Source organism: Manis javanica, chromosome 17 (assembly GCF_040802235.1).
Source record: "Manis javanica isolate MJ-LG chromosome 17, MJ_LKY, whole genome shotgun sequence".
Classification (NCBI taxonomy): Eukaryota; Metazoa; Chordata; class Mammalia; order Pholidota; family Manidae; genus Manis; species Manis javanica.
Genome location: NC_133172.1, coordinates 48,288,476 through 48,302,043, shown reverse-complemented (window position 1 = coordinate 48,302,043; position 13,568 = coordinate 48,288,476). Strand labels below are relative to the sequence as shown.

The following is a 13,568-nucleotide window of genomic DNA, read 5'->3' as shown; positions in this document are numbered from 1 at the left end:
AGGACTGGGAAACATTCTAGATCTGATCAGCCAGAACCCAGGCAGGCACTCTCAGGAGAGACTCCAGAAAGGTCTCTGTATACAAGTATGGCTAAAGTAGCCTTAGAACAGTGTGGTTCTCAACAAGGGGCCATTTTGCTCTACCCGCAATCCAGGACATTTGACAATGTCTGGAGACATTTTTGATTTGCACAAATGGTGGGAGGAGGGAGATGCTACTGGCTTCTACTGGATAGAGGCCAGGGTAAACCCCCTACAATGCACAGGGCAGCTCCCCCAACAAAGAATTATCAGGTCCAGTATGTCAACAGCACCATGGTTGAGAAACCATGGCTTAAATCTACTCTAACCCTGCTCCAACACAGCTTAAAAACAAACCTGGAAGGATGAAATCGATCTGCAAGTAATCCAGGTACATGCCAGACAATATTTTTAAAGGAAGACAACAAAATCCAGCACTCAGCAGTGCAAATCCCCAATATACAAAGCATCCAAATACAACTTACTAGGCATGAGAAGAAGTGTGACTCAAAACCAGGATAAAAATTGGTCAACAGAAAAACCCACAAAAGCCAGAGACAGTGGAAATAGAAAATACAGATGATAAAACAGCTAATATAAATATGTAAACTATTCAAAGGAACACATGAATATATAAGAACAATGGAAGTTATAAAAAACTATCAAAGGGAACTTTTAGAGACGAAAAATACAATTATCAGAAATGGAAAGTTCACTAGATGTACTTGACAGCAGGTGAGACACCACAAAAGATCAGTGAACCTAAAGACCTCTCTGGAAAACTACCTATGTCTATCAACAGATGAAGGAACGAACACAGGATGTACAACACGGAGTGCTGCTCAGCAACAGAAGAGAATGAACTTTTGATACACAGAACAACGGACGAAACTCAAAAGCATTATGTTATGGAAAAGAAAGCAGGCACAAAAAGTACATGCTGTATGATTTCACTTACTCAAAATTCTAGAAAAGGCAAATCTAACCTATTTTGAAGAAAGATCAGTAGGTGCCAAGGGTCAGGGATATGGGTTATTGACCGTAAAGGGTCATGAGGAATCTCTGGGCACGATGGTGATATTCTATCAATTGTAGAAGTAGATACAAGTACAAGTGTGTTTACATATGTCAAAACTCATCAAATTTGTACACTTAAAATGGGTTCATTCATCTTATGTAAATTATACCTCAATAATGTTGATTAAAAATGGGATGATTTGTGATTGCCCTTATTTGTGGAGTATAACAATGAAGCATAACTGAAGGAACAAAACAGCAGCAGACTCACAAATTCCAAGAAGGGACTAGCGGTTACCAAAGGGAGGGTGGGGGAGGGAGAAGGGAATTGTGGAGTATCATGATTAGTGCACATGGTGTGTGTGGGGTCATGGGGAAGACAGTGTAGCACAGAGAAGACAAGTAGGGACTCTGTGGCATCTTACTACACTGATGGACAGTGACTGCAATGGGGTATTGGGGGGCTACTCGACAGTAAGGGTGAATGTAGTGATGACATTGTTTTGTGAAACTTTCATAAGAGTGTGTATCAATGATACCTTAATAAAAAAAATTTTTTTAATGGGATGATTTGTGCACTCTTTTATATGTATAGTATTATTAAAATTTTTAAAAAAGGCACTAAATGGAGTCACTTACGCTAAGCCCAGTCACCAAACCAAGACTTAAAACCAAGACTTAACCCTGCAGTTTTGATAGAACCCTTCCATCCCCCAAACAAACAGAGAGTAATTGGATCTTCCCTTGTCTCTGCCCCCTTCTGCCTATAAGTCTCCCATTTTATTCAGTTCTTCAGAGCTCCCTTCTATTTACTAGATGGGAAGCTGCCCAATTCATGAACTGTTGAATAAAGCCAATTTTATCTTTAAATAACTCAGAATTTTTTTAATAGTACATTTTAAAAATAAAAAAAAGGGACACTAATTCCTTTTGTTCAAATTTCAGATTCTCCTAAAAAAATGTGAGAAAAACGTTGATCTTACATAGATGGTTCATTCTAAAACACTGCCTTTTTAAAACCTGTGGTGGTGACCATAACCTCCCCACAAGCTACATTTGTGCTCCACTGTGCTCTCTAGGTATCAGTGGCATGTGAACTTCCAGAAGTCTGATTCAAACCCCTAGACTATAAAAAATATTCTGAAAACCTGGAAAAATTGTGCAGTATAGGCAAATCTCTCATGTGGGATGCTGGGCAGGGTGTCAGAACTAAGCAAATCTTATCTACTATCTATTGTCTAGGGCTATCTGCTATCTACTAACAATAGGTATCTCTGCTGTCTACTGTCTAGCAGTGAGACTAATTGCACAGTGTTAGTTTCACTTCAGTCTGATAAGACTCAACACTCAGAGAGCTGAGCCACACAAGAACTCCAACTTGCTTAAGGCAAAAGGAGCTTTCATTTCCATTCACTGCTGTTGCACTCAATTAGCTCTGGTTTATTCATTGCTGTGTGTTAACCAGTAGAGAAAATAGTAGAGAAGCAAAGTGCTTGTTCTCAGATCACTACACAGAAAGGCCTCATTTCTCGGCAATTACCTGGATACACTTATTCCAGGTAACTGGAGTGGTGTACTTGACAACTTATTCTAGGTAACTGGAATAAGTAAGCCCTTTCCTCTCTTCCACAAGAGCACGTAAAGCTTCTGACACAAGGTGTGTCAATCTTACCTGGCCCTATGGTCACCTCAGTGGAATGCTTGTTGATAACCTTAATCTTATCACTGAAGCCATTTTTCTCCACAATCTTTACAGCAGCATCAGCCATAGGCTTGAAAACCTAGAAATCAGAGCCAAAACACACGTAAAAATGAGCAATAAATAACAATCTAAACCCAAGATTAGCAAGATATGCCTTAGTCCTAAGATTTGAGAAGAGGCAGCCACGACAGCATTTCTTCTTGAATAGACCAAAGGTACCTGTGTTACCGTTTGATGGAGATAAATTATTTCTTTGGGCTAATTTGATCTGAATAAACAAGACTGCATTTATGTAACTTAAACACTTACTCTCCAAATGTGTGTCATGAAAATGAATACAATAGGAAGAGATTCCACTGGGTTTAACTTGCAGCTAGGAGTTCCCACAAACCAGGAAACACCCCTCCCGGTGCTGTCCCAAGGAGGTTGCACTACTTAGTAAAGACGGTAGGTGTCACTGCCACACTAGAGGGAATCACAAAAGGGACTTGCCTCACAAAAACAGGACCTGGGACAAGATTTGCGCTGTTCTCTCTAGAAGAAAGGGAGACCATTACTGTGTAAAGAGATTAAGTGTGAGCAGGTCACCCTCCTGCTCAAAGCTGTCCCACATCTCCAGAGCTGGCAGAACACAGCCTGTATGTACTTCCCCCAGCTTCCCCCAGCCTTACTCCCCTCCTGCCCCATCCCCACACACATGCTCCAGCCACACTGATCTCACTGTGCTCTAGGCGAGCCTGAGCCTTCCCTGCCCTACCTCCACCTGCTACAGCAAACCCTACTGAGACAGGGGCTGCGGGTGCAGTCAGAGTAGGGTGAGGGCCTCCGGAAAAAGCAGGGCAGGATAGTTACAGTCAGAGCAATGTAACTACATGCAAGGAAACCCCCTACCAAAACTCTGTTAAACATTAAGCTCTAGAGTCATTCTTCAGTGAGATCAATTAATATTCCCCAGATAAAGAAGAGAAGAAGAAGCCAAGATGGCGGCATGAGTAGGGCAGTGGAAATCTCCTCCCAAAACCATATATATTTTTGAAAATACAACAAATATTACTATGCCTAAAAGAGAGACCAGAAGATACAGTACAACAGCCAGGCTACATCTACATCTGTGAGAACTCAGCACCTCACGAAGGGGGTAAGATACAAGCTGCAGCCTGGCGGGACACCAGCAGGAGGAAAGGACTCGGAGTGGGGAGGGAGTGGGAGCCCAGGACTGCTAAATATCCAGCCCTAGGCATCCGCACCGGGAGCGCAGACACACAGTGCGTGGTGTGCTGGATATTAGGGAAACAGAACAGTAAAATCTGCGAGTGGGTCCCTGCAGCTGGCACCCCTGGGACAAAAGAAAAGAAAAGCGGTGTTTTTTGGAAGCGTCCCGGCACACTCAGCCCAGCAGCTGAGAATCCTGGGGAACTCTGGGCACCCTAACCCTCTGGGAGGCAGCGCAGCTCTGAGGCCCCTCATGGCAATAAACAGCCTCCCATCCATTCCCCTTCCGGTGCGGCCCCACCATAGCAGCGGAGCAGCCTGAGAGCGGCCGTGCCCACAGCAACTGCCCACAGCCTCCTCCGCAGCCACCTGGGCCAGACTCAGCAGCCCCATCGGCCTGCAGCTGCCTAGCACAAGCCACTAGGGGTTGCCGTTCTCAGAGGATAGGAAGGCAACCAGCAAGTAAGAAGGGACTTTGTTCTCCTACCTTATACACGCACCGACTGCCCACAACTACCTCTACCGCCATGAAAAGGCAGAAGAATATGATCCAGTCCAGAATTACCCAGACAACCCACAAGAAGGAGCCTGGGGAGATAGATTTAACCATTATTCCTGAAAAAGAATTCAAAATAAAGGTCATAACCATGCTGATGGAACTGCAGAGAAACATGCATGAGCTAATGGATAAAGTTGGGAGGGAGAATACAGAAATAAAACAATCTCTGGAAGGACTTAAGAGAAGACTGGAAGACGTGCAAGAAGCCGTTAATGGAATAGAAATCAGAGAACAGGAACACAGAGAACCTGAAGCAGAGAGAGATAAAAGGATCTCCAGGAATGAAACAATATTAAGACAACTGTGTGACCAATTCAAATGGAACAATCTCTGCATTATAGGGTACCAGAAGAAGAGAGAGAAAAAGGGATAGAAAGTATATTTGAAGAAATAATTGCTCAAAACTTCCCCAAACTGGGGGAGGAAATAGTCTCTCAGACCACGGAAGCCCACAGAACTCCCAACACAAAGAACCCAAGGACAATACCAAGACATATAATAATTAAAATGGCCAAGATCAAAGACAAGCACAGAGTATTAAAGGCAGCCAGAGAGAGGAAAAAGGTCACCTACAAAGGAAAACCCATCAGGCTATCATCAGACTTCTCAACAGAAACCTTACAGGCCAGAAGAGAATGGCATGATATATTTAATGCAATGAAACAGAAGGGCCTTGACCAAGGATACTGTATCCAGCACGATTATCATTTAAATATGAAGGAGGGATTAAAAAATTCCCAGACAAGCAAAAGTTAAAGGAATTTGCTCCCACAAACCACCTCTACAGGGTATTTTAGAAGGACTGCTCTAGATGGAAGCACTCCTAAGACTAAATAGATGTCATCAGAGAAAATAAAATCACAGCAAAGAAAGCAGACCAACCAAATACTAACTAAAGGCAAAAAATAAAATCAGCTACTCACAAAAGCTGTCAAAAGAAACACAAAAGAGCACAGAATAAAACACCTAACATATAAAGAATGGAGGAGGAGGAATAAGAAGGGAGAGAAACAAAGAATCATCAGACTGTGTTTATAATAGCTCAATAAGTGAGTTAAGTTAGACAGTTAGATAGTAAAGAAGCTAACCTTGAATCTTTGATAACCATGAATCTAAAGCCTGCAATGGCAGTAAGTACATATCTTTCAATAATCACCCTAAATATAAATGGACTGAACGCACCAATCAAAAGACACAGAGTAATAGAATGGATAAAAAAGCAAGACCCATATATATGCTGCTTACAAGAGACGAACCTCAAACCCAAAGACATGCACAGACTAAAAGTCAAGGGATGGAAAAAGATATTTCATGCAAACAATGGGGAGAAAAGAGCAGGTGTTGCAGTACTAGTATCAGACAAATTAGACTTCAAAACAAAGAAAGTGACAAGAGATAAAGAAGGACATTACATAATGATAAAGGGCTTAGTTCAACAAGAGGATATAACCATTATAAATATATATATATATATATATACACCCAATACAGGAGCACCAACATATGTGAAACAAATACTAACAGAATTAAACGAGGAAATAGAACGCAATACATTCATTCTAGGAGATTTCAACACACCACTCACTCCAAAGGACAGATTCACCAGACAGAAAATAAGTAAGGACACAGAGGCACTGAACAACACACTGAACCAGATGGACCTAATAGACATCTACTGAACTCTACACCCAAAAGCAACAGGATACACATTCTTCTCAAATGCACATGGAACATTTTCCAGAATAGACCACATAGTAGGCCACAAAAAGAGACTCAGTAAATTCAAAAAGACTGAAATTCTACCAACCAACTTCTCAGACCACAAAGGCATAAAACTAGGAAAGTATATAGCAATCCAGGCATATTTCAAGAAAAATCCCAAATGAACAGTCTAAAGTCACAATTATTGAAATTGGAAAAAGAAGAACAAATGAGGCCTAAAGTCAGCAGAAGGAGGGACATAATAAAGATCAGAGAATAAATGAATAAAATTGAGAAGAATAAAAAAATAGAAAAAAAATCAATGAAACCAAGAGCTGGTTCTTTGAGAAAATAAACAAAATAGATAAGGCCCCAGCCAGACTTATTAAGAGAAAAAGAGAATCAACACACATCAACAGAATCAGAAACGAGAAAGGAACACTCACGATGGACCCCACAGAAATACAAAGAATTATTAGAGAATACTATGAAAACCTATATGCTAACAAGCTGGAAAACCTAGGAGAAATGGACAACTTCCTAGAAAAATACAACCTTCCAAGACTGACCCAGAAAGAAACAGAAAATCTAAACAGACCAATTACCAGCAACGAAATTGAAGCGGTAATCAAAAAACTACCTTAGAGCAAAACCCCAGAGACAGATGGATTTACCGCTGAATTTTATCAGACATACAGAGAACACATAATACCCACTCTTCTTAAAGATTTCCAAAAAATAAAAGAGGACGGAATACTCCCAAACTCATTCTATGAAGCCAGCATCACCCTAATACCAATACCAGGCAAAGACTCCACCAAAAAAGAAAATTACAGACGAATATCCCTGATGAACATAGATGCAAAAATACTCAACAAAATATTAGCAAACTGAATTCAAAAATACATCAAGAGGATCATACACCATGACCAAGTGGGATTCATCCCAGGGATGCAAGGATGGTACAACATTCGAAAATCCATCAACATCATCCATCACATAAACAAAAAGAAGGATAAAACCATATGATCATCTCCACAGACGCTGAAAAAGCATTCGACAAAATTCAACATCCATTCATGATAAAAACTCTCAACAAAATGGGTATACAGGGCAAGTACCTCAACATAATAAAGGCCATATACAACAAACCCACAGCCAGCATCATACTGAACAGCGAGAAGCTAAAAGCTTTTCCTCTGAGATCGAGAACAAGACAGGGATGCCCACTCTCCCCACTGTTATTCAACACAGTACTGGAGGTCCTAGCCACGGCAATTAGACAAAACAAAGAAATACAAGGAATCCAGATTGGTAAAGAAGAAGTCAAAGTCACTGTTTGCAGATGACATGATATTGTATATATAAAAAACCCTGAAGAATCCACTCCAAGACTACTAGAATATCAGAATTCAGCAAAGTTGCAGGATACAAAATTAATATACAAAGTCTGTTCCTTTCCTATACACTAATGATGAACTAGCAGAAACAGAAATCAGGAAAACAATTCTGTTCACAATTGCATCAAGAAGAATAAAATACCTAGGAATAAACCTAAACAAGGAAGTGAAATACCTATATCTTGAAAACTACAAGACACTCTTAAGAGAAATTAAAGAGGACACTACCAAATGGAAGCTCATCCCATGCTCTTGGCTAGGAAGAATGAATATCATCAAAATGGCCATCCTGCCCAAAGCAGTCTACAGATTCAGTGCAAACCCTATCAAACTACCAACAGCATTCTTCAATGAACTGGAACAAATAGTTTAAAAGGTCATATGGAACCACCAAAGACCCCGAATAGCCAAAGCAATCCTGAGAAGGAAGAATAAAACAGGGGTGATCTCGCTACCCAACTTCAAGCTCTACTACCAAGCCACAGTAATCAAGACAATTTGGTACTGGCACAAGAACAGAGCCACAGACCACTGGAACAGAATAGAGACTCCAGATATTAACCCAAACATATATGGTCAATTAATACATGATAAAGGAGCCATGGACATACAATGGGGAAATGACAGCCTCTTCAACAGTTGGTGTTGACAAAACTTGACAGCTACATGTAAGAGAATGAAACTGAATCATTGTCTAACACCATACACAAAAGTAATTTCAAAATGGATCAAAGACCTGAATGTAAGTCATGAAACCATAAAACTCTTAGAAAAAAACATAGGCAAAAATCTCTTGGACATAAACACGAGCGACTTCGTCATGAACATATCTTCCCAGACAAGGGAAACAAAAGCAAATATGAACAACTGGGACTATATCAAGCTGAAAAGCTTCTGTACAGTAAAGGACACCACCAATAAAACAAAAAGGCATCCTACAGTATGGGAGAATATATTCATACATGACAGATTCGAGAAAGGGTTGACATCCAAAATATATAAAGAGCTCACGCACCTCAACAAACAAAAAGCAAATAATCCAATTAAAAAATGGGCAGAGGAACTGAACAGACAGTTCTCCAAAGAAGAAATTCAGATGGCCAACAGACACATGAAAAGATGCTCTACATCACTAGTCATCAGAAAAATGCAAATCAAAACCACAATGAGATATTACCTCATACCAGTAAGGATCGCCACCATCCAAAAGACAAACAACAACAAATGTGGAAAAAGGGGAACCCTTCTACACTGCCGGTGGGAATGTAAATTAGTTCAACCATTGTGGAAAGCAGTATGGAGGTTGCTCAAAAAGCTCAAAATAGAAATACCATTTGACTCAGGAATTCCACTTCTAGGAATTGACCCTAAGAATACAGCAGACCAGTTTGAAAAAGACAGATGCACTCCTATGTTTATTGCAGCACTATTTACAATAGCCAAGAAATGGAAGCAACCTAAGTGTCCATCAGTAGATGAATGGATAAAGAAGATGTGGTACATATACACAATGGAATATTATTCAGCCATAAGAAGAAAACAAATCCTACCATTTGTAACAAAATGGATGGCGCTAAAGGGTATTTTGCTCAGTGAAATAAGCCAGGTGGAGAAAGAGAAGTACCAAATGATTTCACTCATATGTGGTGTATAAGAACAAAGAAAAATCTGTAGGAACAAAACAGCAGCAGAATCACAGAACCCAAGAACGGACTAACAGTTACCAAAGGGAAGGGAGTGGGGAGGAGGGGTGGGAAGGGAGGTATAAGGGTGGGTGTGGGGGAAGAAAGGGGCCATTAAGATTAGCATGTATATTGTTGGGGGAGGCATGGGAAGGGCTGTGCAACACAGAGAAGACAAGTAGTAATTCTACAGCATCTTACTACACTGATGGACAGTGACTGTAATGGGGTTTGCGGGGGGGACTTGGTGAAGAGGGGAGTCTAGTAAACATAATGTTCCTCATGTAATTGTAGGTTAATGATACCAAAATTAAAAAGAAAAAAAGAAAAAAAAGAAGAGTAGCACATGTTTTTATTAAGCTAATCATTTACAATCATGTGTACGATTAACTTTAGCATGCTAAAAGGCGCAGGCCTATGCGCTGTCTTTCCTCCTTCATACCTGATGAGGTGATTTGCAATCTGGGCAATTAATAATGGCAAGCGAGCCCAGCCATAAACACAGTAAAAGGCAGTAAGGATTCATCTTAAAAATAAGATTGCATTTTAATACCCAGGAAGTTAAGAAGTAAGATTCTTAACTTACTCTTTAGCAAACAGACAATACCTCAGCCAACCTTGGGGGCTGGGCAGGTGTTCTTATTTGATATGCTCCCAGAACATGACACCTGTATCTCAGGGAAAAATCAAGAGCAGTAAATTTCTTGTGTTAATTTTAAATATTCAGGGACCATTTAACAAGTTCACACCCCTAAGCCCTTTATCACATTCCCAACTACCTATAAAACCCCTAGACAATGCACTGTCTCCTCCTGGCATAAGCCAGGAGCTCTGTCCTCTCACTTTATCTCTAAATAAAAGCCTTTCCATGGCTCTCCTACCTTGAATGGTTTGCTAAGTTCATTCTTTGACTCCACAAACAAGAACCCCAGCATCACTATTGGAGGGCAGCACAAATCCCCTCTGCAGAAATCTTCCCTGAACCCTTCAAATGCCCCATACATATAAGCCCCTTCACCTCTTTCCAGATTGCCCAATTTAGACAGCACAGCTCCAACCATGTTAGCACATAAACCAGAAAGACACACATGCAGCCCCACACACTGAATGGAAATATAACAAAATGATAAAGTGACTGGTCACAATGATAAGATTTCTACTCTTGCTAAGCCCTTTTCCCAATTATCTGTATGTTTCCTATGAACACATATTCTTTTATTACAATCAAGGATATATTAATGCTACATTCTTCTGCAAAGAATGTATTTGTGCTCAGCTAGGAAAAAAAGCTTTACAATCTATTTTAAATTACTTCTAGGGTCTGGCTTAATGTTTTTAGACATAGTTTGAGGGTCTCACCAAGCTCTTTGCCACCACACAAAACTATCACCCTCAGCCCCTCCTGCTATAACACACGAAAGCTGGATTAAATCTCTGGGATTTAAAATTTAACTTACATTAACTTGAAAATGAACTCAAGTAGCCCCAAAACCTTTGTATCCACTAACAGGCAGTTTCTCTCTATTTTCTGAACTTCAGGATCAGAAATAACACAGAAAGCTGATTTTGCAGAACCCAAGACATTCTGCCCCAGAGCACTGAGGAGAAATCAGTAAGAGAAACAAAAAGCAATTAAATTGGTACAGGAATGTCTGCTTAGGTCCTTGCAAGTTGCTGCTTCATGTGTCTGTGGTCATGAACATGACAGCCTCTCCCCCCATGATCTTTAAAAGCCCTAACTGCCTATGTCTCAGGGGGACAGTGGTTCTTTAAGGCATGAGCCCGCCACTCCCTCATTTGCTGTCAAATTAATAAACTATTCCTTTCCTTCCCTCAAAACCTTGTCATGGTGTTTTGTGATTTGACTTTGGTGACAAGGACTGGTTTTCAGTAACAGTGCCTCTTAACATATCATTCATCTCCACTGACCATTGAGGCTCTGACCCTCACAGTCTCCTCAGCCACCAAGAACTCAAGATCTACCCAAAACACTGTCTAGGATGGCCCCTGAAGCCATCTTCCCAACATCACTCTGTCTTCTCCCCAACCCTGCAGATCAGTTTGGGGACTGACCTTTCAAGGGGTGCACCTCTCTGGTCTAAGGGTAACTGAATCTCTCTCTTGCCAGGTCAGTGAGGTAAGTTAAATGGGATTTAACCTTATTCTGGACAATGATACCCAGAGAGGTTTGCTAGAGATTCCAGGTAAAGCTGTTCTTATTCTCTAAAAGGAGAAACAAAGTGAGGAAGCCAAGGACCATGCTTTGTTTTCAAAGCATCTGCCACAGAAATCACTGTGACCAATACACCTTCCCCAAATATTTCCTCCTTTCCAAATGACTAAAAGAGAAATCTACAGTCGCTATCTGAAATTTCTTGTATTCCATCCGCTCCTCAATCCTACTCTCTCCTGAAATCATCACTTAAAGGTCACCAATACCTCCTGGCTGCCCCCCAGCGGCTTCCTCGCAGTCCTCGTCCTGCTCTTCTACCTCTGTACTTCAGTAGCTGTACCACACGCAGCTATTTCAACGTAAACTGATTAGAGCTGAAGAAAATTAACAAACTCAGTTCCACTATTCACACTTCAAGTGCTTGGTAGCCACACGTGGCTAGGGACAACCATACAGGCCAGCACAGCTGATACAGGGCAGGGACCTGAGGCAAGCATCATAATTAGTTTTCCAAAAAAGCTAAGATATAAACAGCATAGTAAGAACAGGAGGAATTCCATCTTAAGGCTAAGATTCCATTTCAAAAGCCAGAAGTTAGGAAGTAAGATTCCTAACATATTCTTTAGCAAACAGACAAGAACTTAGCCCACCTTGGGGGTAAGGGCAGGCGGTCTTGACTGATATGTTCCCAGAGGAAAGTCACTATCCTGGGGAGGAACTAGATCAATAAAATTCTTGTGTTAAGTTTATTTTGCAAAATCAGCTGGAGGACTGATAATAGAGAGGAGATACAGTGTCTCTCACCTTGAGACCACTTGAAAGCTTACACCCCCGGCCCTTTGTCATGTTCCTGAAAAAGTGCTTAAAAGAGGGAATATTCAGCATGCTTCCTCTCCGAGGATGCCCAGACTTCCTCTCCCTTTAAGTGTGTAACTTTAAATAAAGCTTTCTCATTGTTCAACTTGACTGTATTTTGTCGCTCTGCGCCTTTCCAGTGGTGTTTCAGTTTCTCTATTTCATTCTATTTCCAAGTCTCCACTTTATTCTTGATAAGTTGGGGGCTGGGGGGCATGCTGAGAGCTCAGAATTGGACCTGTGAGTTCCCCGTCTCCTAGGTGACCCAGAGGGAACTGCAGCTGCAGCAGCCTGCCTGAAAAATCTCCCCTCATCCCGTGCTCCGCAGCTCCCCCAAATCCTGGGGTAGCAGGGGCTAGCCGCCATGCCCTGCAGATCCAAGCAGACAAGAGATGCCAGGTGACCCCGACTTCAGGAGCTGGTGAGGGAGACTGCCCTATGCTGAGAAGTTCAGCGAGCTCCCGCTCCCTCCCTCTGCACTTTCCTGCTCTCAGCTGCCTGCAAGGCCATACTCTTGCTTTGAATTCCTTCCTTACCTACACTCTTCCACGCTGCTCGAGACTCCTTCAGAGTCAAGAGCCCTCCCCTGTCTAGGTTGAGGTTTCACCTGGTGCACAGGGAGAGACCTCCCAGATGCAGCTGCCTGGCAACACGGCTATAGATTTTTATATTATGTTGCCGGGTAGCTGTGTCTGGCTGGGGAGGTGTCCCCCTGCACACTAGGTGAAGCACCAGGAGAAACCTCAACCTGGACAGGGGAGGGTTCTTGACTCTGGATGAGAAAGAATTTCTGAACAGGTCAGGCAAGTGTAGGTAAGGAAGGAGTTCATTAAAGCAAGAGCAGCAGGGAATAGCAGCTGTCTTGCAGGCAGCAGAGAACAGGTAAGGGCAGAGGGAAAGAGGGAAAGAGGGAAAGTTCTTGACCTAGGGCAGATTCCCTTGCCAACTCTTAAAGCCAGGGTCACTTGGCATCCTGTGTCTGTTGGATCTGCACAGCATGGGGACTAGCTTCTACCACCCCAGGATTTGGGTGAGCCACAGAGCACAGGATGGAATGAGATTATGTTCTGAGAATTTCCCTAAGAAAGGAGATTTTTCAGGCAGGCTACTAAGAGCAGATCGCACAGATGCAGTTTTGTCCAGGTTACCCAGGCAATGGAAACTTGCAGGTCCAAATCTGAGCTCTCAGCAGCCCCTTCCTACTTATCAGCAGTAGAGTGGAGAGACAAAGTGAAGACTTGTAAAT

The 13,568-nt window shown here is 41.9% G+C and overlaps 1 protein-coding gene across 7 annotated transcripts in view; it reads right to left on the bottom strand.

Moving 5' to 3' along the window:
- Positions 1 to 13,568, bottom strand: part of PRMT7 (protein arginine methyltransferase 7) — a 64,186-nt gene that overhangs the window by 36,770 nt on the left and 13,848 nt on the right. For 5 of the 7 annotated variants that reach the window (XM_037025274.2, XM_037025277.2, XM_073225480.1 and 2 more), the window contains exon 5: positions 2,711 to 2,819. The exons of the other annotated variants lie outside the window; for them this stretch is intronic. In XM_037025274.2, coding sequence (XP_036881169.1) covers positions 2,711 to 2,819 — 109 coding nt within the window. The remainder of the gene's footprint in view (positions 1 to 2,710; positions 2,820 to 13,568) is intronic. 7 annotated transcript variants of the gene reach the window in all.